At 30.3% G+C, this 24,770-nt stretch overlaps 1 protein-coding gene across 1 annotated transcript in view; it reads right to left on the minus strand.

Annotated features, from left to right (window-relative positions):
* The window catches only part of LOC129962767 (glucose dehydrogenase [FAD, quinone]-like), a 29,179-nt gene extending 17,781 nt beyond the window's left edge, over window positions 1-11,398 (minus strand). Inside the window, exons 1-4 of the mRNA XM_056076763.1 lie at window positions 11,363-11,398; window positions 5,753-5,910; window positions 3,945-4,150; window positions 1,695-1,884 (exon numbers count right to left, since the gene is read on the minus strand). Coding sequence (XP_055932738.1) covers window positions 1,695-1,884; window positions 3,945-4,150; window positions 5,753-5,897 — 541 coding nt within the window. The 5' untranslated portion in view covers window positions 5,898-5,910; window positions 11,363-11,398. The remainder of the gene's footprint in view (window positions 1-1,694; window positions 1,885-3,944; window positions 4,151-5,752; window positions 5,911-11,362) is intronic.
* Window positions 11,399-24,770: the final 13,372 nt, after the last annotated feature.

Consider the following 24,770-nt stretch of genomic DNA (forward strand, 5'->3'; position numbering starts at 1 on the left):
ACCTGTTTTGAGTACAATTGTTTGTTCTCGAAATGCCATGATGGAAATTTTCATCATCATGCAAAGAAGGGTGAAGTCACTGCATTTATGTATTATTGCGTTCACATGCCTATGAAAGCACAGAAAGGCAGAAAGGCCACCCTTTTATGTATCTGATTCAAAATTTGACAAAAATCTATATTTTAGATGATAAATGTGTGTACCAAATCTCCCAATCGGATTTCATTCAAAAAATTCATATATGAGAAATCTATAAATTCGATTTTACGGCCATATACTAAATTTTATCCGTATAGGTCAACGCTATTTTGAGTTATCGCATCTTAGACAGACACACAAAATTTGGAAAAATTCTTTTGTGGACTCAGGGAGATCAGAAAAAGGGAAATTCGCAAATTCTCGTGTTCGAATTTTTCGAAGATGACAATACTTTCTCGATACTTCATATTTGAGAAAATAAATGTTTCTAAATTCAAGGCATAGATTAAGTTTTCCTACTCAGATAAGAAAGAAAAAAAAAAGCTTTTTTTCCAAAATGATTGAAAGTCAGAAATATCATTTGACAAAGATGCTGGATATTTTAACGATAATCATTATAGAAAGATCGATTCACACGGGTTTCTGAAAATTGATGTGCCTACCTCATCCACATAACGGATCTGCAATGCAAAAACGTGATACATATTTTGACTAATGAGTATTCTTTCATCCTATTTGAAGGCAAGAGGTGTCAGTATAACGATTCTGCGAGTCTAGATGCTATTGTCTACTTATCATCTGAGTCAACAATGTTCATCGATACCAGATACCTCGTTATAACAAGAGTCTGAACACAGATGGCAGTTACGTTCAGATGTAAATGAACTACATGTCTAAATTAAGAATAGTGCATTTAGATCTGATAAATTTTGTGTTCTTTTATTAGAACGATGGACCTTACTTTCTAGATATCCTAAATATTTTAAAAATCAACTATGATGTTTTAGGGGGAGAATTAGAGCGAAGACTGACCAACTAATCGTATAAATGTTTCGTCTCTAAGCTTAGTTTAGCTTAGTTATATTAACGTTGAACCGCAGTCAGATGACGAGGACGACACCTGAGCTAGGGCTCCTTCTCTCTAAACTTCCATACCATATCAGCGGGAGGGCTTTTGGCCCCGAAGGGTTTGACGTGCAATAGACCCGCTTATATGAAGGTTCTTCTATAGAATCGGGTCTGAGCCTGAAACCCTCTGGTTCCGAAGCCGAGACCTTAACACCAGGCCACAGTACTCCATGAACATATATAAAACATAAGTATCCCTTTAACATATGTTAGTTAATTAAAGACACAATTAATTAAATTCGATAAATATTTCTTACGTATTTGAAGATGGAGATTTATTGGGGTTTTTTTATGTACTTTGAAGATGAAATAGAGTTTAAATTTTGAGGTTATATGCCTTACTACAAATTAGTTTATAGAATTTCCAATTCAAAGTATAATAGTATAGGCACAATGCATTTTTGTAATAAGCTAAACATATTATTGAGTTTAATACATATTAATCATAGACATGGAGAAAATCCCTCAATCCTCTCGAATTTATCTAATTATTTTTAGCCTTTATTTCAAAAGATTGAATGCGCCTTAAACATTTTAAGCTTAAATATTTACATATAAAACTGATTTTTAATCTTTAATTTTAATACCATTCACGTAATATCGTGGATCCCTGTTGTCCTCCATCTTTATAAAATAAGGAAAGACATCCCTGTAGCTCCATCCCGTCGCCCCTTGCGCTGCCCAATCATCGTAGTTCTTCCTATTTCCTCTGACGTAGAGCATAGCATTCAGAATGCTTGACCCTCCTAGAGCTTTGCCACTGGGCCATATCACTTGCTATTGAGACAAAAAGGATGAAAAATAATCAGATATAAAATATATTCAATAAAAATAAATTTCTTGAGATAAGATAAAAGTGTAGGAATTCCTATAATTTCAGAGAAATAAATATTATCAGTTAGGTTGTTTCATCTATTCGGACCGGTTTCAACTTATTTATTATCAAATATTTGATTTAATTTTTTACTATATTGTTTATTCCACATCACTGCTTCCGACATTTCCATAATTTCAATTTTTCTATTATACCTTGGATATAAATCTTGATACAATTCGTCATCATTTATTAACCCTTTCATTTATTAACTCCACAAAGGAGTTTCGTGATTTCTAAGTACTTCATATCAAGGCCACACCGCTGCTTAAGTAGATACAAGCCTTTCTAAGCAACTTTGGTATCAAATTGATCTGAATCTAAATATTTAAAATAATGAGGTAAATCAATGGATCAGTCACCCTGCTCCAATCACCAATTCGATTCTGTCAATTTTTGTTTCACTTGAAATTTTATGGCGTCTAGATATGTCATCTAGGATTGGAAACCTCTTCTTCTGCATTCTCTATGGGAAAATTCCGAAATAGAATCGGTTGTTCTAAAAACCGAATCGGATTCGATAATTTTAATTTCATATCGAAGTGATTTCCAGATGTTAAATGTGTTTGTCAGCCTTCCTCTAATCTCCATGTTGGAGATGAAGAAATACTGCTTCACTGTATATTTTCTAGGAGACAGAGAAAACTCGACAGTTCTCCAGCTACAATTATGCTTCCGATTTCGAAAATTTTTATTTCGTATGAATGCTCGTGATTCTTATATACATCTTTAGGGTTCATGTATCTCCTACCTCTCTATTTCTAGATATTAATAATGAAATTTTCTGGGAGGCCGAACATCAATAACTAGACAAATTTTTAAAATGTTCGTCGTCAGTTTGTTAATTTTACCACTGAAAGTATAACTGAATGTTCTGAATGATCCATCGCCATTCTGCTAGTAAAATTTAAAATATGCATAATTTTAATATGCCATAATTTTCTTTGACTTATATTATTGCACTTATACTTTTATTGCATTTTTATTGTGATAAAAAATATATTCATAAAAATAAATTATGGCATTTCCTAGCGCAGCTCACTTTCATATGAAATAAATATTGACAAATTCAGCGTAGTTTTTCTGGTTGGAGGACTTGCAATTTGGTTTTGACAATTAATTTAGCTAATATTTTAGGTAAAAGATGATTACCAGGGGCTGGTAATACATAAGTAATAAATAATAATTCTTCAGAATAAAATTTTTACCAGCTCATATGTTGTCAAAACTTAAAAAATTAAACTGCGGACAGTAGTACTATGACTAATTATCAATGACGCAATTTGTAAACATTAGGTCATATTGTAGTTCAATGTGCAAACTTGTTATGAGTACAACACATTTGCAACAATGTGCTGTACTCATATATATATATATATATATATATATTATTTGCCGTACATTTTTGATGTAACTAACATGTAAATTTAGATAAATAATAAATGTAACTTGAGATGTCTAAATTTAGATAATCTAAATTTGGATGTTAAATGACATTAAAATTTTTTCTTCCGTAATGCTCACGAACACTGAAATCAAAACTAATAAATATTCATTTGCATAAAAAAAAATGCAGTATCAAATGCAAAATAAAAAGCAAATGTTGAATGAAAATGTTAACAATAACCCTTAGTTTGATCCGTGAAGTGACAACTTAATGAATGAACATAAATATAATAAAGAAATTGTAGACTTCAGGTCATTGACTTTTGCTATACTTAAGCTTGCTTAAGTTTATTTGCACTTAAGTTTATTATTGGCTTAAGTTTATTATTGATACACCAGTCAATTTAAACATTAAAAAAAACTGTCTGAACTATTAGACGCCAATACGGAGTTTATCCTTCGATACTTATGCAAACCAAAAAAACTAGAATATTTTTAACTCCACCTACCGTTACAGACGGCGCTGGACAATTATATTATAGATTATTAATTGAGACAGAAATAACAAATGACATACCCTGTTAATGAGGGCTTCTCCTGTGTGTTTCTGGGGCACTGTCTTGAACTGCCAGTCCAGGTCTGTGAGCCAGAAGTATCTAGCTATACTCGGAATATCATTCAGCAGTGGCGGTTTGGCCGTACCAGCTTCCAGCAGCAGCACACTTACGCAAGGCTCTTCTGACAAGCGAGAGGCCAGAGTTGATCCAGCCGAGCCAGCACCCACTACACATGAAAGCATGCTTTCATTATACTGCATAGTTAAGTGAATAATTTTTTTTGTTAACTTTTTAAATTATTTGGGGTTATCTAATTTCCATCGTCTAATTTTAGAAAAATATCCGTCTTAACAGGTAGTGTGACTAAATTTAGATTCGGTCAAGATAATTGATGAAAAGAAGTTTAATAAAAATAAAAAGTTGATTTCTTTGTAGTTTTCTTACTCTCAAAGTCTATAGTGAGAGTAAGTATCATCAATCCAATTAAATTTTAATTTAATTTAATATAACCGTTAATTTTTATTAATTAATATTTACTATAAATAAATTTCAATGATTAATTTAATATAATAAAAATAATAATTCAATTTAAAATCCAAAAAATATTTTAAGTCCAAGTAAAAAATCGTTTTTTCAAATAGGGTTGCCATTTTTTTCATAAATATTCAAAAAAAAATGTAATGTGTTTGCAGTCTGAAAAACTAATTTTAATCGTATTGGTTATATTTTTGGTCTACTTGACGAAGATCTCAATGTATTAAAAAAATGAATGGAATTATTTGAAGATATTATTTTTATCTTTTATCTGAGCATTTTACATAAGCTATTATTTGTTAAAAGATTGATTTAAGATTGAAAGAAAAAATACCGTTATCTCTCGGATAACTTTCTCGGAGAAAAAACTTATTTTAAATCTGATACATTTAAAATCCTTTCCTCCGAGCTTTTATCTGTGTGATGGCAACATTACCTAAAAACTGATTATTCTTAAGCACAAGTAACATGTTATTGTAAGTAAAATTTTATTTTTATTTTATTTGATATATTTTTGGAAAACATGCTCAAAATATTATTTAAAAATTGATTAAAAATAGGAAATATAATATTCAACAAAATAATAGATATCATTGAAAAGATATGTATATATCTTGGAATTTTAAGATAATGTAAAAATCCTTTTTGTGCTGTAATATTTTTTTAAGTTATCGCGGAATAAAGCAAAAATTTTTTTAGTTTTTAATAACTTAAAATTTCAAAAAGCAAACGATGTTTCAAATACACTTTTTACAAAGTGAATATGCACCGAGTTGGTAGTTCTATGTGTAAGGTCTAGCGTATAGGGTGCTAACACACACACACATACACGCAGATATAACTTATTTATTTTATTAGAATCAAAGAGAAATAAAATAAACTTAATTTTAATGACTCGAATTATTTATAGATAATAACAAAATAAAATTAGTCTAAAAAATTTTAAAATTTTAGTTCCTTCCTAATCAGGCTAAATAAGTTTTTATTCAATCTTTCGGGATTCTTGCGTTCACCAAGCGGACCTAGGCAGCTGCTTATTCGACAAATACATTTCAAAAATATTTCTTATCTATAAATCGAGTACCCCGGTAATCGATAACCGGGCATTCGATTTATTCTTCGCTTAATTTCACAAATAGCAAACAGTGGAAATTAGATGTACCAAGTAGCAGACACTTTCCAATATCATAAAATTTTCATTTTATTTAATACTCAAATTATTCGCAATTTTTGATTGGAGTTCATTTGATTTCAGAAATTCACATGGACTCTGATTCTGCAACAGTACACTTACCAATGATGTAGTCATACTCGTCACTGAAAGAAGTCGCAGGTATTGGCGCATTCCTTTGTGTGGCCAAAGAGACCAGAAGCAGGGGCAGCAGAGGAGAATTGGCGAAAGGCGTGGGGTACGCCCTTTCGGCAGCAATGTCAATCATTCCGTATAGCCAACTAGTTCGAAGAAAAATAAACCTTGCAACTTATTGAATTTTAACATAAGATGACGATTGGAGACTGCGTTTCAGTGAACTATTCATCGAAGTCACTAACAGCATGCGACGAAATATAAGGATGAATAAAATGAAAGTGGAGTAGTGGCACGTTTTTATGCAAGTATGACGGAAAAGGACGGTAGGGATAACGATGCAGATAAGAGAGATAATCTCTGTTGCGTGAAATAGAATTTCTTAAGGGAATCGCACGAATTTACGTTATTTACATTGGTGGGTGGTCAACAGTGTCGTTCAGTAGACAATGGGTTAGCATTTCAAACACGTTTGCAATATGCTTTACGCTATGGAATAGCAATGTCATGTTATTGACGGTTTTTTATTAACAGAAAGTACTGTGTCTTGAAAATTGCATGGGGGAATAAAAAAAGTATTAGAAGCACACTCAATGTCGTTAACTGCAGTCCAGGTTTGTCACAAGCGTTTTTTCCTTCTCTCAACAGGTTTTGGTCCATGATGGTGCAAGGATAAGCCCACATTAAACAAGTTGACGAAGTTTTGGTGGACAGTGTTGGAGCACCCACCATATATTCCCTATTTTCCATTTTGGTACTTGAATATATTTGTTCCTCAGAAAAAGGCATTGAAATGCCACCATAGCAAATTCGTGGCAACTGTTCGAGAGTGGTTTCACTCTCAATCAAATAACTTCTATGCACTAAATATCCATAGTTTTATGAATCAATGGTATAAGAGTTTTGGTAATTTTATTGATTGTTAAAAAAAAACTACGCTATTTCATTTTGTGACTCTTTTTCTATTTTGATTTACTCCCCCCCCTACAGTTTCAATATTTAAAAACTATTTTCACTTGTATTTACATTTGCTTCATGACAATGCAAGGACATGCACAAACTAAAAAAGATGACGAAATTATGGCGGACAGTGCTAGAGTGCACACCATATATTCCCATTATGGCATTTTGGCATATTAGTTACTCTGAAAAAATAAGCATTCAAATGCCACCACAGCAAAATCATGGGCACTGTTCAACTGATTTCAATCTCAGTCAAATAATTTTTACTTATCCACAGCTTGATGCGCTAATGGAACAAGTGTTTGGGTAATTTTAGCGATTATGCTTTAAAAAATATATATAACATTTCTCTCTGACTCTTGTTCCATTTTCATTTAATCGACCTTTATAATCTCAATGTTTCGAAATAATTTTCATTTATATTTACATTTTCTTCATGACAATTCAAGGACATACACACAATAAAAAAGTTGACGAAATTATGGTGGACAGTGTTAGAACACGTACCATATAGTTGCTCTCTTCCAATGTGGTATTTTCACATATTTGCTCTTTTGAAAAAGGCATTGAATTGTCGCCTTTTTAAATTGAAAAGCAAATTCATGGAGATTGTTCGAAACTGATTTCAGTTCTACGAACTAAGCATCCACCGTTTGGTGAATCAACAAAAATGTGCTTCGGTAATTTGATGATTATTAAAATAAACTACTCTATTTTAGTTATGTCTCAGTTTTGTTTTATTTAATTATAGTCACAAAATTTCGGAATGATTTCAAAATTTTCCTTATAAATTCCAAATTTCGGAATGATTTCGAAATTTCCTTATAATTTTAAAATTTGCGAATGATTTTCATTTTGGCGCAGGTTTCGGCGAAATACTTTGATGCTATTAATCAACTTATTACACAAAGCATTATTTCTCGTTTATGAAGAGACAGGAGCAAGAGATTTGTCTATTATGCCAATCATAGAGGAAACGATGTACATTCAGAATATGTATGACTCACTAGCTGCGGTATTTCCAAAAACGAAAACTAACATTTTATAGAATGCAGTATTACTACACTTTTATTTTCTTTCTTTAATACTTTTCCGTTGTATGAAACACGTTTTATAGGTCATCTGAAATTTCCATGTTAACACTGTTTTAAAATTTAGCAGTTTAAATTTATGAATTTTATTTTCCCCTATCTTTTCTCTGTCGTGTGAAAAAAATGGAGATAAAATGGCGTCACAACTAATTCGAAACTTTTGAAAAAGTTATCTGTAGAGTAAGGTGAAAAAATTTTGCCAACAGAAATCCACTTTTGGTAGTATATTTCATTAAGAAGCAATAATTATATTTTGCATCTGGAATAAATATTTCTAATATTAAAAGTATGATACAAATTAATAAGATATTTAATGTTTTGTGTATAAAAAAAAGTTTATTGCATTTTAGGTAATTGGAAACTCATAATATAAAAATTAACTAAATAAATATAATTTCCATAAATATTAAACCTTTAAAATATTAATAACTTAAATAATTATTAAAATATCAATAAAGAGCATAAACAATTATTAAATTATCAATAAAGAGTATAAACAATTATTAATTTATCAATAAAGAGCATATGTACTATTGTAGGAAATTGTAGGCGCATGAATTAAAATGTCATTAGATTATTTGTGAATATATTTGCAACAAATATTGTTTTTATGAATTATAAAATGTGAAGACAATATTAATATTCGGTGAAATGCAATTGGCCAGTACTCTGTTTCCTTACATTCACTTGCTAACAATATTTTTAAATACTATGCGTCTGCTTAAATACTAGTGTGTAAGATTACGATTACAAGCAATCGTGACTCATCTTTTCTCTATGTCTAATAATAATAAAGCTGAATATGCACGCGTGTTTTGAATACGCATGCCTAAAGTATCTAATTTGGCAGATATACTTTGGTATTTAGATATGTGCGTCTTGGAGAAATTTAAATATTTTAATTAACTAAAAAATTAAGCGAAATTTTGACGTTCCAATTACCGCAATAATTTCCGAAAATATTACAACACAAAAACATTTTTTCCTCTTTCTTAAAATTAAAAAAAATATGTGATATTATTTTACTGAGGTTTTGAGTATTTTAAATTAATTTTTAACATATTTTTCAGCTATTATTTTATAGCATTTCAATATAACAAAGAAACATAAATCTTTTTTATTGTTGCTACAAATATTTTACCCCAAATTTCTCTATTAATGGTGATGATGAAGATAGGAAATTACGGCTTATTTTTCTACAATGAATAAGTTTCTATTAAAAATATGCTTTTAATACACCTTTTGAAGGTTGTTACTATTAAAGTTCCGAAGTACTTCGTTCCGAAGAAAGATTTAGTACATTTTTGAAGTGCTTTCTTTTTAAAACACTGCCGCTCTTTCCCATTTTTTTAACACTGCAGCTTTAATGCGTTGTAATTGACAGAACAAAAATATATCAATATTCTTACCGCTTAAAAAGTGCTTTTTTATTCTAAGGAAATCAAATTTTTGTTTAATCAAATAATTTTCTATTCAATAATCTTCTGAATTATTACAGAAAATAGGAGAAATATTCTGTAATACGCTTAAGATTGTAAGAGATAAGATAAGAAATATTTAAACTGAATGTTTTTATATTTGTTGAAATTTAAGCACTTTTATGTTTCAAATGAAAGTGAATATTTTGGATGAAATGTATTGAATAATAAACAGGGCAGTATAAGATTGGCGAAAGAGAGGCTGTTTATAGCTATACTTCTATCAAAGTTAAAAATTTAAAAACAGTTCGTTGAAGAAGCAATTAAGATCAAACAACTTTATTAATTGAAATTTTAAAAATTATTAACTCGGCATATCAGATGGTCACCAAAGACGGATAGAAATAAAAAAAAGAACAATGCAATTTTACGATGTTATTAAAATAATAAATTAGCTTAAATAAATCTTTAAAATGTTGCTAAGTTGAAATGCGTCTAAATAAAAAAAAATAAATCTGACTAATATATTAAAAGAAAGGCCTCATATTGTACCTTGCCTAAGGATGCAAAATGTAAAGATATGCCATTTTTTTATTATAAAAGGAAACACATTGCAAGGCATTCCTCTCTACAGTTTTAGTAACATACAACAAGAAATAATTTAAATCTTCTCTACAATTTTAACAATAAAAAAACAATTTAAATCCCCTCTACATTTCTATTAGTATAGAATAAAAACCATTTAAATCCTTTCTACTTTTTACCAATGTAGAACAAGAAACAATTTCAATCCCTTCTACAGTTCTACAATATAGAACAATTAATAATTTAAATCATATCTAAGCCTTCCAGAAACTCAGCAAGGCAGGTCTCTCCAAACACTCTTTGAAATACTTTCAAATAAAGCCGTGCTCCATTAGGTAAAGCCAAAAATCCTTTAGTTGACACTGAAAAACAATAGTTAAGAGATATAGATCCCGAATCGAGTGTTATTACTCACTTTTTACATGATCCTTGCATGAATTTTTTAGATTATTCTTTAACATGTGGCTAATAGCCTCCAAAAATCGAATTTGTGTTTTAGGCACATTTTTACAACCCAAATGAAACCAAAATTTGGCACACAACTACAATTGTAGTCTCAATATTCCGTGCCAAATTTGATATGTTTAAGTTATCGCGGTTTTGAGTTACCACGCTTACATGTTTCTGAAAGTACAGACCGACAAGTGATCAAACACTTGTTGGAATTCGCTCAGAATCTGACAGGTGTCTACGCTATAGATGTTAAATCTGTGCGCCGAATTTCATCTGTGTCAGCTCTCTTCATTTTGAAATTACCGAATTCGCTTGCAGTCGATTTGCCTGACGCACTGAATTCTTGAGAATGTATTTCGCTCAAAATTTGACAGAATTCTACAAATTTGGTTTCATAAATCAAAATTCATCTATCTAACTCAAAGCATTTTGTAATTATCGTATCCCAGAAAGACAGACTTAATATTAAAAATGTGTTTTTCGAACTCAATTAAGTTTTAAACGCGAAGATTCATCAAAATCTCAAGTTCGAATCATTTAGCAATGACGATACTCCCTATACATTCGGTGTATGAAGAATCGAAAATGGAGCGAGACATTTCCTTAATCCAATACACAGTCAGGTTTGTTTATAATTGACTTTGTATTTAAAATAACTTTGGCCAAAACATAAGTAAACCAGTTCCTTTACATTTCTGGTTGTTATTAGAAAAAAAATTTTTTATTAGAGAGACGTATAAACACAATTTTATATTAACTACTTAGAAAATTGTCAACGGTATTGTTGAATATCCAGTAAACAAGAAAGCTACATTTCTCCTAAATTTATTGTTGTTTTTAAATGTAAACATAAATGGAGATGAATGCAATTCAAATCCTAAAATTTATAACTTCTACCAGTATAAAATACCTAAGAATGAACTAATCGTTAACTATAATATATCTTATTTAGGAGTTCCTATCTCCTGAATGCCATGTTTTAACTCGAACCTTATGTTTTATTTTGTTTCAATCAGTTGCTTTTTGGATGCTTAACACTTAACAAATAGAATACAAAAGTTTTTAACAAGCGCAAAAATGGTACTTACTGAAACGTGTTTCAGTAGATCTTTCTTGACTGTTTCGTATGGCTTTGAATAAAACTATACTTTTAAAATTTCAAAATGAAGTAATATATAGTGACGTCTGCATATTAAAATATGTTGTTGCATTGTTGCGTAATCTTTCATAGAATGCCATTATGTTTATTAAAACAATTGAGTTAACTGTTTATTGCACTGTTTCATTGCATTTAGATACAAATAAAACACATTTTTGATTACGACATACTTTTTAAAGCGAGTAGTGTGATTAAATATTATTTGATCTGATTTTTAATCTTGAGAAATAAAAAGTATTCAAAATTGGGAAATCAAGTTGTTACTGTTGAAAAGAAAAAATTATTTTCCGCACTGATTATTTTCTTTTCTCTAACAATAGTTTTAGTTCATTTCATCTGTTATTACCTTTCAACATGCTCAGGCAATTTAGTCATACACTTCCTCAAATAAAAACTGCTGTATTGTATGCATTATGAAATAAATATAGAGCAGGCGGCAAACAATAAATATTAAAAAATAACACGGACAAACAATTTTTAATATAACTCTATCAAAAATAAATAAATTAACAAAATATGTCGAATAATAATAAGAGTAAAGTTTTACTAATAAATAAATTTAATTGGTTTCAAATTGGCCGTCTTTGGCCAGTGATGTAGAGGCGCAAACGCGTATTGAAATTTTCAGCAATCTTCCACAAGTCTTCTGCCTTTAATGTATCACATTCCCACCGAAGCAAATGCTTTAGAGAGACCAAACTTTTGTGTGGTTTAGTGCGAGCTCTAGACTCTAAAACGGACCATACACTGTAATCCATGGGATTGATATCTGGCTATTATTGTGGCCATTTTCCAGATGATATCACGTCCTGAAAATGCGTCTTGCGCCAATTCTTATGTCTTTTTGGCTTTATGAGCTGGTACGGAGATTTTTTGAAACGTCCAGTTTATATTGCCAAAGTGCCTTTGGCCTACGGAAGTACAGCACGTTTTAGAATATACCTCTGATATACTTTTTGATTTGATTTATTTAATGCCCTTATCTCCCCAAATCAAGTGTGTTTTGCAGCTTGCGCAACTTCTGCCCCAGACCATGAATGTCTTCGGATTTGGTGATGTTCAAAGATTGCCGAGGTGCTAGGAGTGTCTACAGACCAGATCCTATCTTTCTGGGAGCTGCGAGCTTGTTGGACGGTAAAGGAATTCTCTACCACTTTCCGACAATTCTACCTCGCTAAGAGATACGACGCGGAAGAATAAGCGTATTTTAGGAAATCTTTGCCAATCTTTGACCTTGATTTTTGCCCCCTTAGATGCTTTTTCATACAATTTTTTTTTCACGTTTATGTGAGTGTGTGTTGCTTCTGATTGTACTATTTTATTTTAATTCAAAATTGCGTATTGATTGCTAATACAGCTAGTTCAAGAGGTAAAAAAAGGTTCCAGGACGTACAAGACGAATATTTTATATAATATCATTAAATGCGAGTAAGATTATCTATCGGTGTTAATCTCCAAATATTTTCAAAAAATTCAATGACAAAAAAAAAGATTTTTTTTTAACATAAAAGAATTAAAGGCACGAAGAGTTTTAGCATCCGAGAATGAACAATACAACTCAACAAGGCAATGCAATATTAATCAGCTATGGAATTACTCAAATAGCATGTTTGAGTTATCACATTAGCGATAAATTCAACTCATCACTAAAGTAGATTTGAACCAAATATATAAGATACTTCCTCCAAAATAGCTCTGGTATAGTCTCAAAATAAGGCTTTAATTGAATCCATAGATCGTTTTAGATGAAGAAAAAAAAAAAGTTAAGACTATTACGTTTTTAAATATTATTTCCTCAATATCAATGGTATTTTTTATCATATGTATATATATATAGGTCGTAGCTAATAAATGTTTTTGCGTTTGAAATTCTATCCTTTGTAATTTGAAATATTTTTTAATAATTTTATTTAATTTTCTTAGTAATCAAGTAGATTTTTTTGTTTGATTTGGATTTATTTTGGATTTTGTTCTCCATATTTTAGTTTATATCCTTATGCATCCATTTGGTTCACCCGAGGGTCACTTCAAAAATAAGGATGAAAAGCCTAGGGCATGGTAGTTGATAATTCCCAGCGATTTTCATCTATGCGTAGTATAAAATGAAGTCCCCCAAAAGCGCCAGTGTGTTTAATCCAAAAAAACTTGAGAAATAGTTAACTAATATTAGAGATATTTGGTCCATTTTGTAGGGCATTTATTGGAGAATGTTTTAGTATATTGAAGTCATATAAAAATAAGAAAAAAGTGTTTTATAATTGCGAATTTGATTATTTTCTTACTACGATTCGCGCATGCTTAATTCATTTATCCGCGCATGTGCGAAACTTCAAATTGCGCATGCGCATGAGCTGTGATATGCATATGAGATAAATTTCTTTGTTTTCGTCTGATTTTAAACAGCGATTCAAAACTCATTATGCCCCAAAAATTAACTGATTTTGGAGATATTTGTACCATTTGTAGGGCATTTATTGCGGATGGTTTTATTTTATTGAAATAATATAAAAAAGGAGTTATAAAATTGCGATTTTAATTATTTCAAGGAAAACCTTTAAACAAAATCTTTTTGTTTTGGCACCAGGAGAAAAAACAGCCAATATAGTTTACAAAGAAATATTTTGAAGCAAGCTGAATTTTATTTTCATATCAAATTATACAGAGTTGATAAACAAGTGTGGGACTGTAGGTACAATGAGTTATTTGTATACATTTAAATTTCAAAATAGCTTTTCTATTGTATATTTTTAGTGTATCTTTTTGTCTATGAACATATCATATTTTTACCTTTTTAACAGTCTAAATATTTCGGAACAGCTCTGATATATATTCACTTTCGCCAAAAGAAAAAAAATTATCGCCAAATTTTAGAGAAATGGCAGAATGTGGCTCGAATGGCAGTAGTAGCGTAAAGGTACAGAAAGCGCCACCGAAAAATTGCCAACCTCGCAAGACGCCAATTGACTGTATATGAAAGCTTAGCCCTAAATATTTCTGAATATGTGCTATAAAAATGGTTTTGTAGTTATTTTTGATTATTTCTAAATATATTTTTATGTTTGTTTGATGTTGCGTGACATGCCGATGTCATATCGGGTGAAGGTAGACAAGTTCAAAGCTAATTTTTACTCTTGGGCGTAATGCCACGAGCAACGCTGTGCAGGTATTGCTAATTTTTTAAAAATTTATGATGTTATGTGATTTCTCCATTAGAAAGTTTCGTCTACATCATAAAAAAAACAAGTAAGAAAAATTAAAATAATAAGAATTTAATTTAAAATATCTCAGCATGAATAATGGGCTGAAAATACAACTAAATGATTTGACTCAAATAAATGGTAACTAACATCATCGACCAACTGATTGATCACCAAAGGCAACTAGTTAAAAATAAAAAGAGGCGGTATGAAAAAACGACTGGGAAATTCAAATCCTTATATTATCAAAATATGGTTTTATTACCAAATTTAAAGAAATAAATGCAATTTTTTTTACTTATTCGCGAATTAGAAAGTAGAGTTACAGCAATATAGAACAAGAAAGAGTTTAAATTCTCCCTAAAACTCTACCAATATACAATAAGTAACTATTTAATTCCTACCTACAACTCAAGCGCTATGCAATTAGTAAATATTTCATTTCTCTCTACAACTCTAGCATTATAACAATAAGTAACTATTTAATTCCTCTCTACAGTTTTAGCAACATAGAACAAGAAACGATCTAAATTCCCTCTACAGTTTTTGCAATATACAAAAAGAAATAATCTAAATCCCCTCTAAAGTTTTTGCAATATACAACAAGAAATAATTTAAATCCTCTCTACAATTTTAACAATAAAGAAACAATTTAAGTCCCCTTTACAATTCTAGCAATATAGAAAAAAAACAATTTAAATCCTCTCTACTTTTTAGCAATGTAGAACAAGAAACGATCTAAATTCCCTCTACAGTTCTAGCAATATGGAACAATAAATAGTTTAAATAACATCTAAGCCTAACAGAAACTCAGCAAGGCAGGTCTCTCCAAAAACACTTTGAAATACTTTCAAATAAAGCTGTCCTCCATTAGGTAAAGTCAAGAATCCTTTAGTTGGCACTAGAAAAAAATAGTTAAGAGATATGGATCCCACACCGAGTGTTATTACTCACCTTTTGCATGATTCTTGCATGAATCTTTAAGATTAATCTTTAACAAGCCGCTAAAAGCATCCGAAAATAGAATTTGTGTTTAAGACACATTTTTCCAACCCAAATGAAACAAAATTTGGCACAGAACTACAATTGTAGTCTGAATATTCCGTGCCAAATTTGATATGTTTAAGTTATCGCGGTTTTGAGTTACCACGCTTACATGTTTCTGAAAGTACAGACCGACAAGTGATCAAACACTTGTTGGAATTCGCTCAGAATCTGACAGGTGTCTACGCTATAGATGTTAAATCTGTGCGCCGAATTTCATCTGTCTCAGCTCTCTTCATTTTGAAATTACCGAATTCGCTTGCACTCGATTTGCCTGACGCGCTGAATTCTTAAAAAAGGATTTCGCTCAAAATTTCACAGAAATCTACAAATTTCGTTTCATAAATCAAAATTCATCTATCTAACTCAAATCATTTTCTAATTTTCGTATCCCAGAAAGACAGACTTAATTTTAAAAATGTGTTTTTCGAACTCAATTAAGTTTTAAACGCGAAGATTCATCAAAATCTCAAGTTCGAATCAATTAGCAATGACGATACTCCCTATACACTCGATATATGAAGAATCGAAAATGGAGCGAAACATTTCCTTAATCCAATACACAATCAAGTTTATTTATAATTGACTTTGTATTTCAAATATCTTTAGCCGCAACATAAGTAAACCAGTCCCTTTACATTTCTGGTTGTTATTAGAAAAAAATTTTATTAGAGAAACATATAAACACCATTTTATATTAACTACTTAGAAAATAGTCAATGATATTGTTGAATATTCTTTAAATAAGAAACCTAAATTTATCCGAAATTTATTGTTGATTTTAAAATCTAAACATAAATGGAGATAAATGCAATTCAAATCCTAAAATGTATAACTTCTACCAGTATAAAATATCTAAGAATGATCTAGTCGTTAACTATAATATATCCTATTTAGGAGTTTCTATCTCCTGAATGCCATGTTTTAATTCGAACTTTATTTTTTATTTTGTTTCAATCAGTTGCTTTTTGGATGCTTAACACTAACAAATAGAATACAAAAGTTTTTAACAAGCGCAAAAATGGTACTTACTGAAACGTGTTTCAGTAGATCTTTCTTGACTGTTTCATATGGCTTTGAATAAAACTATACTTTTAAAATCTCAAAATGAAGTAATATATAGTGACGTCTGCATATTAAAATATGTTGTTGCATTGTTGCGTAATCTTTCATAGAATGCCATTATGTCTATTAAAACAATTGAGTTCAATGTTTATTGCACTGTTTCATTGCATTTAGATTCATATAAAATACATTTTTGATTACGACATACTTTTTAAAGCGAGTAGTGTGATTAAATATTATTTGATCAGATTTTTAATCTTAAGAAATAAAAAGTATTGGAAATTGGGAAATCAAGTTGTTACTGTTGAAAAGAAAAAATTATTTTCCGCACTGATTATTTTCTTTCCTCTAACAATAGTTTTAGTTCATATCAGCTGTTATTTCATTTCAGCATGCTCAGACAATTTAGTCATACACTTCCTCAAATAAAAACTGCTGTATTGTATGCATTATGAAATTAAATATAGATCAGGCGGCAAAAAATAAATAATAAAAAATAACACGTACAAACAATTTTTAATATAACTCTATTAAAAATAAATACATCAACAAAATATGTCGAATAATAATAAGAGTAAAGTTTTACTAATAAATAAATTTAATTGGTTTCAAATTGGCGGTCTTTGGCCAGTGATGTAGAGGCGCAAACGCTTATTGAAATTTTCAGCAACCTTCCGCAAGTCTTCTGCCTTTAATATATCACATTCCCGCCGAAGCGATTGCTTTAGAGAGACCAAACTTTTGTGTGGTTTAGTGCGAGCTCTAGACTCTAAAACGGACCATACACTGTAATCCATGGGATTGATATCTGGCTATTATTGTGGCCATTTTCCAGATGATATCACGTCCTGAAAATGCGTCTTGTGCCAATTCTTATGTCTTTTCGGCTTTGTGATCTGTTACGGAGTTTTGTTGAAGCGCCCAGTTTATATTGCCAAAGTGCCTTTAGCCTACGGAAGTACAGCACCTTCTAGAATGTACCGCTGAAACACTATTTGATATATTTTGATGTCCTTATCTCCCCAAATCAAGAGTGTTTTGCCGCTTGCGCAACTTCTGCCCAGACCATGAATGAGTTCGGATTTGTCGATGTTCAAAAATTGCCGAGGTGCTAGGAATGTTTACAGACCAGATCCTATCTTTCTGGGAGCTGCGAGCTTGTTGGACGGTAAAGGAATTCTCTATCACTTTCCGACGATTCTACGTCGCTAAGAGATACGATGCGGAAGAATGAGCGCATTTCAGGAATTTTTTGTCATTCTTTGATCTTGATTTTTGCCTCAAACTAAATTCTAATTCAATAAAAATTTCTCAAACTAAAAATAGTATTCCAAAAACGTGCAATTCTGAAATTGACACCTGTGTGCAATGATTTGAATGAAATTCCTGGTTCATTAACATTTTATTCGAACAGATTCATGTCGAAGAAAGTGCTTTCATATATGAGACTTAATGAGAAACTGTTTTTTTTTTAATTTTGCAGATTCCATTACATACTATTTTTCATAGAAATCCACTCGAGCGTTCCATAAAAGTATATATATATATATATATATATATATATATATATATATATATATATATATATATATGTATGTATGTATATATATATATGTATGTATGTATATATATATATATATATATATATATATATATATATATATATATATATATATATATATATATATATATATATATATATATATATATATATATATATATAAATTACGTGTCACTTTGTTTGTCCGCGATGGACTCCTAAACTACTTAACCGATTTTAATCAAATTTGCACACCGTGTGCAGTTTGATCTAACTTAAAAGACAGGATAGCCCTTTTTTGAATTTTTAATTAGAATTTTAATTATTAATTAAAAACTAACTTTCCCGCCAAAAAAATCTTTTCATTTTTCCCATCGCCAAATGAGTACGGCTTCAGTTTTTCCCCCCAACAGTCATGAAGCTAGGCTTAAGATTTTTCGGCTGATTATTTGAAACGATTCTATTTATTTTTTTAATGTTTGATGCATTTAAAATTAAACATTGTTAATGAATCGATCTTTCAGATTCATTCTGAAGTACTTTCGAATTAAAATAAAACAAAATAAAGGAAATTAAAATTTTCTAATCTGCATAGCGTTACCCAAACTGGAGTAGAAAATTCGCGCATTTGCTTTAGCATAATTGGCGTTGAAAAATCAGGCATGCGCATTGTTTTCTTATTGTTGACAAATATTTTCAACGGATGCGAATTTGGTTTTTATGGTTTAATATGTTTCCGACAGATTATTTCAAACGATTCTGTTTATTTTTTTAGTGTTTGATGCATTTGAAACTAAACATTGTTAATTAAACGATCTGTTTGTGATGAATCTGAGAAAATTTTGTTGAAAACTTCTTGACATATTATATAAATTAAGAAAAATATTCTTTAGTGGCCATAAGGTTTAAATACTCAGCGACTCTGTTTTCAGTACTCATATTTAAAAAAAAAAATGCTTTGTTTCAGTAAAAAAAATATTATTATATTTATTGTAGTTTAATCATTTCCACTTTAATTTAAAGCATAAATTCTACGGGAGCTAACAGAAAATTAGAGAGATACATATTACGTTATGGCTGAAGGCTTTTATAATAATATGAGTGAATTATATTACTATTAAAATTTGAAGTTTTAAAATATTTTAATGAAGAAGCAATTAAAATGGGAGTTAAATAAAATATTTAATTATTAAAATTTTAACGTGCATTAAGATTGGCGAACCAGCTGGTCGCCAAAGGCGGCTAGTATATATATATATATATATACTTCATGTACTGGAAATGTCCCTAACGATTAGGATAAAATTTTACATTTAGATAAGGTTCTAAGTTTATCTGTATATCTTTTTCTATACAGATGAACTTTATTTCTAAGTTTATCTGTATATCTGGTTTTAAGTTTATCTATATATCTTTCATAAAAACACGCACAACAAAAACATTGTTGTAACTAACTATTAGAACCTTTTTTCTATCTGCCTCCATGCTGACAACGTCATATAGCGCCATGTCGTAAATTTTTGGGGTAGTTGCATTGTTACCATAGAATGATAACCTGCTGGTACTGCAAACTTTTGAGTACCAGCAGTTTGCACTGTATGACATTATCCGAATACGAATACGTTCGGCTTACATCCAATAGCAACAAAGCAATTATTATATCAACCAATTAGAATAAGATGTTAAACTAAGAGCATTCATAATTTTTTTAATTTAAACTACAGTTCATATGTAGGTAAGATTCAAAAATATTGTAATAACTATGTCATTCATATCTAAATATTTTCTCCAAAAAACACAAGATTTTACAAAAAAAAAAAAAAAAAAAAAAAAAAAATGCAGAGTGAAATTCGGTTTTTCTGGTACTTTTGTTAATAATAGATAAGTAAAATAAAAATAAAAAAATTTAGACAGATAAGTAAAATGAAAATAAAAAAATTTAGACAGATAAGTAAATGCGTAAAATATGAGACATCTAAAACCATACGTTTCATTTTCGCTTAAAAGAATTTAAAAATCAGGTGTTTTGTTCTCTCCAAAATTTTCTTATATAGTCGTAACTAAATATGCTATTTCTCCTTTTTCTCATAGCATTTACGTAGGACTGGAAAGGCCATGAGTACTCAGAACTTTATTTTTAGAGTTCCACACATGAGATTTTGTACTTAATCCTCCAGTTGTGAATCCCACGATTTCCGCGGGTTGGCAATCTGCAATTTTCTGTTGCAACCCGTGTTTTTCGCAGTTTAGAGTGTTTATTTTTACGATTACAGATTTTTATTATATCATATTGCTATCGTGTACCATATAGTATCTGTTCACTTTCTTTGAAAAATATTTGAACTTATTTGCAAACATCTCATCTAAAGTGATTTTAAAGGAATACGTAGCCAGAGAGCTAAAAGAATAGTTAAAAATAATATTAGTTTTTGACACCTTTTTCTCGACTTTTTAAAATCCAGAATTCATCAAGAGCTCCAATTCTAGAAACATGATTACATAGTAATTTTTTTTTTATTTAAATAGGGCTATATTATGAAATATAGTCTTTACATGCATGCCGAAGCAGTGGAAAGTTAACACTTTGAAGGATTTGATTGGCAATTAAAAAAGATCTACAAATGCTAAATTGTGTACTGAATTTCATTTAACTATGTCGTTGCGTGTGTTTGAACTATGGCGTTTACAGGCAAGTGAAACAACAGACCGACAGGCAATCATTCCCTTTATGGAAGTTGAAAATGCGATGATATTTAATTTTAGATGCTGCAACTATGTACAAATTTCGATTAACGTTGAGAAAGTCGGTGCGTTTCCAAGTTAACAGGTTATTTGAGTGAAATTGTAAAAACCGACAGATGGTCTTTTGACATATTTTGTTCAAAATGTGGCATGGATCTACATTGTAGATGCTAAAGATGAGCTTTTTAAGTTTTGCTCTTATCATGCTCATTTATTTGTGCTTAGACAGCCAGACATATAGGCTACCTGCGAATAAGCTTCACTCACTATTTCATACGCATCTGCAAATTTGGTGGGGGGGGGACACCTCATACCTAGTTTCCTCTGTGTAACATGTAGAAATTTTGAATCATTATGATCGTAGAAGAATATAATTCCAAAATTCAGCTTTTCAAATTCAGGCACTTTGAAAAGGTCAAGACATTCGTAAAATCTTTTGATAGATTTTTTTTTATGATTACAGTGCTTTTCTCTGTGCATTTCGTACACAAAAAAATAAAAATGTTGCATATTTTTCTTCAAAACATTCATAATACCCATACAAAAATACCGTAACGTGCAGTTAAAAATTACATTGACATATCGATATATTGTAATTTCATCACAATCGATAGTGATAATTCAATCAATAATTTTTTTTATTGATATCCTTTTACTAGTTTTTTCTCCTGACTACAAGTCTATTATTTTTTTTTAAATAAAATAGCTTATTCTTAAATGAGTCCCAAAAATTTTATCATGTTGAATTATTTTTTTCACTCACTTTATGTTGTTTAATGATTAAGAAGGCTTTTTTATCATGTTGAAAATCTTCCGCTTAAAGTTTTAAATGATTATATTCAGTGTATTCATGTAATGAGGTAATTCATATGTAATACAAAATGTAATTCAAATGTAATAAATAGCAAAGGTGAAATAATAATTGCCTTCTGTCAAAAATAATTATTTGTTATAGCATTTCATTTCCAATCTAAATAAAAGTTACATGCATACACAAAAAAAAAAGGGAATACTCAGGCGCACTTTTATTGTTTTTGTCCCAAAAAGAAAACTGCAAACGCAATTAAATGGTATGCGTGCTTCTTTCATAATTAAATACCTCTGATGTTCGATTTAGTCGGCGGAATTTAGACTGGCGGTGGTTGCGTATTTTCAAAAACATTTTGTTCGGCCTTCTCAGTATAATCGAATGTTCTTAAGTTTGCGACGAAAAACATCGAATCATTTTTAAATTCTTGTAAGCAAAATCTACAAAGAAAAAAAATTGAAATAGAGATTTTGGAGTATCGAAACTGTGGATTTTTGGAATTACGTCTGTCCATAAATTCGGTAATTTAAAAACGCTTTGAACTAGATGAACGAAATTTGTTGTGTGGTTGATCTATTAACTGTTAGTCCTTTAGTTTATAACTAAATACTGCTTACTTAGTATACTGCGAAAGAATACTTTACTTTCTTGTATGTTAAGTATACAAAAAAGAGAGTATTGTAATCGTCAAACTCATTTGAACTCGTTATGACTTTGGCGAATCTTCAAGTTTCAAAACTTTCCGTAGCTGAAAAACACATTTTTGGAATTATGTCTGCCCATAAATTTGACAATTCAAAAACGCATTGAACTAGAAGGCGGAATGTGTTCTATATATATTTCATTAATTTGTAGTTCTTTTAGTTGCTGTGAAAAACAATTAATCATTTTTTTCCCGTATGCGAGGTATACAAAAAAAGGAAAAATTGTAATCATCACACACATTTGACCTCGAGATGATCTTCGCAAATCTTTACATTTCAAAACATTCTGTATCCCAGCAACACATTTTTGAAATTATGTCCATCTATAAGTCAGGTAATTCAAAAAAGCATTTAGTTAGATGTATTAAATCTGTCATGTGGACTTTTACCAAGATTATAGATTTCTTCCAAATTTTGAATAAAGTCCATTCGCAGGAAATTTTCTGACTGTCAGAGTACAAATGGGCACAATAAATATAAAATGCAAAAAGTTATGTAGATTAAATTTGGTATACATATTTAACATTGAAAGTATTCATTCATATCAAAATATCAAATCCAAACCCATTGTGGGGTTGACCATTTATCGGTTTGTATCGCAAACATGTTAAGGTGATAACTAGAAAAGGCAACGTCTTACGTTAGTTAAAGGAAATTTGATACATGATTTTTTTCCCTTCTTCTTTGCGGCAAATTTTGCCTTTAGTCGAAGAAAAATATAGTATACTCGACAAGTACATGTAAAAAGTGTACAAAATGCACACTCTGTTTTCTTCCATTTACTACGAAGCCCAAAACATTCTTTTGTGGGACTTTGGATCTACAGGTCTGAGAACACTCGGTATTCATGGCTGCATCCAAAGTCGTCAATTCTTATTCGGAAGAAGTATATAGTAAATTTCTTAGGAGTATTCGAGTAGTATTACTTAAGAGTATTCAAAGGAGCATTCATTAGGAATATTCCAAGCAATTTTTGGGGAAGCTCTTGCCAATTAGCTTTCAAATTTACTCCATCATTTGTACTTTCAAATATTCAAGTAAGAATTTATAATAAATAAGTGCTTTTCTGATGTTCTAATAAATGTTTTTACTTTTAAAATTAGATCCTTTGTCATTTGAAATATTTTTGTTATTTTTTTATTTCTTTCCGTTGTTTGAAAGAAGTCAAATTTTTTTTTATTTAACTTACTTAGTAATCAAGTAGATTTTTTTGTTTGATTTGGATTTATTTTGATTCCATTCTCCATATTTTAGTTCATATCCTTATACATCTAATGAGTTGCCCCGAGGGACACCTCAAAAAAAAAGGATGAAAAGCTTTAGGGCATGGTGGTTGACAATACGCAGCGATGATGGGATCTGCCTCCTACTGGAGGTATTGTAAAGTGGGTGTTGATGCTATTCCAACACGAACAATCTCTAAATTATAGCTTTATTGCTTTGTTGGAAATTCTTTGCTTACATACTGATGTTGTTGTCTCCATCTGGTTACAGCTGAAAATCTCAAATTTCTAATGAGTGGCAGGTTCAGTGGCAGGTTCATTAATACGGATAACTTATCTTTAAGAAGAAGATTTAGTAGCTACTTGATTATATGTTACATGATTAAGAATATATTTACAAGTTAGAAGAGAATAAAACGCGTTCGTTGGTTGCCGCCACAACGGGAGGAGAAGTCAAAAAGCCCCTGGTGGCGAGAAGGGAAAGTTCTTTACAGTTAAAACTGGCTCCAGTTAAGTCCTTGTTTCCAACAGATGCCTCTCACCACAGTTCCCGCCAACGTTCCTGTAGCGTTCCGGTCATTCAGATTTTTCCTTCTGATTCAGGGTGGATTAGATATTCGATTGTTAATATATATCTAATTACATCATGAAAAAGAGCAACAGTATTAAAAATGAGTGTATTTTAAAAATGTTTTTGGACCTTTCTTAGTTTTGAAGCTAAACCTTAATTTTTAGTACAAAAAATTATTAAAAGCATTCCTTAGACTGAAATTTATTCATTGAGAGACAGTAAGCAGAATCTTCATATCTTTATCATCAACAATGGAAAAAAAGTTAGGATAAAATATTTGTTGCAGCAGTGAAAGCGATTTGAATCTTCAACATTTAAAAAAATTGTTGTAAAATACGCTTAAAAATACTTTTTAAAAAATTATTAAAATCAAGAAAAAATATTATGAGGCATCAGATAGTACCATTAAAAAAGTATTGAATTTTTAAACGATGTAATAATTT

Source organism: Argiope bruennichi, chromosome 3 (genome assembly GCF_947563725.1).
Source record: "Argiope bruennichi chromosome 3, qqArgBrue1.1, whole genome shotgun sequence".
Taxonomy (NCBI): domain Eukaryota; kingdom Metazoa; phylum Arthropoda; class Arachnida; order Araneae; family Araneidae; genus Argiope; species Argiope bruennichi.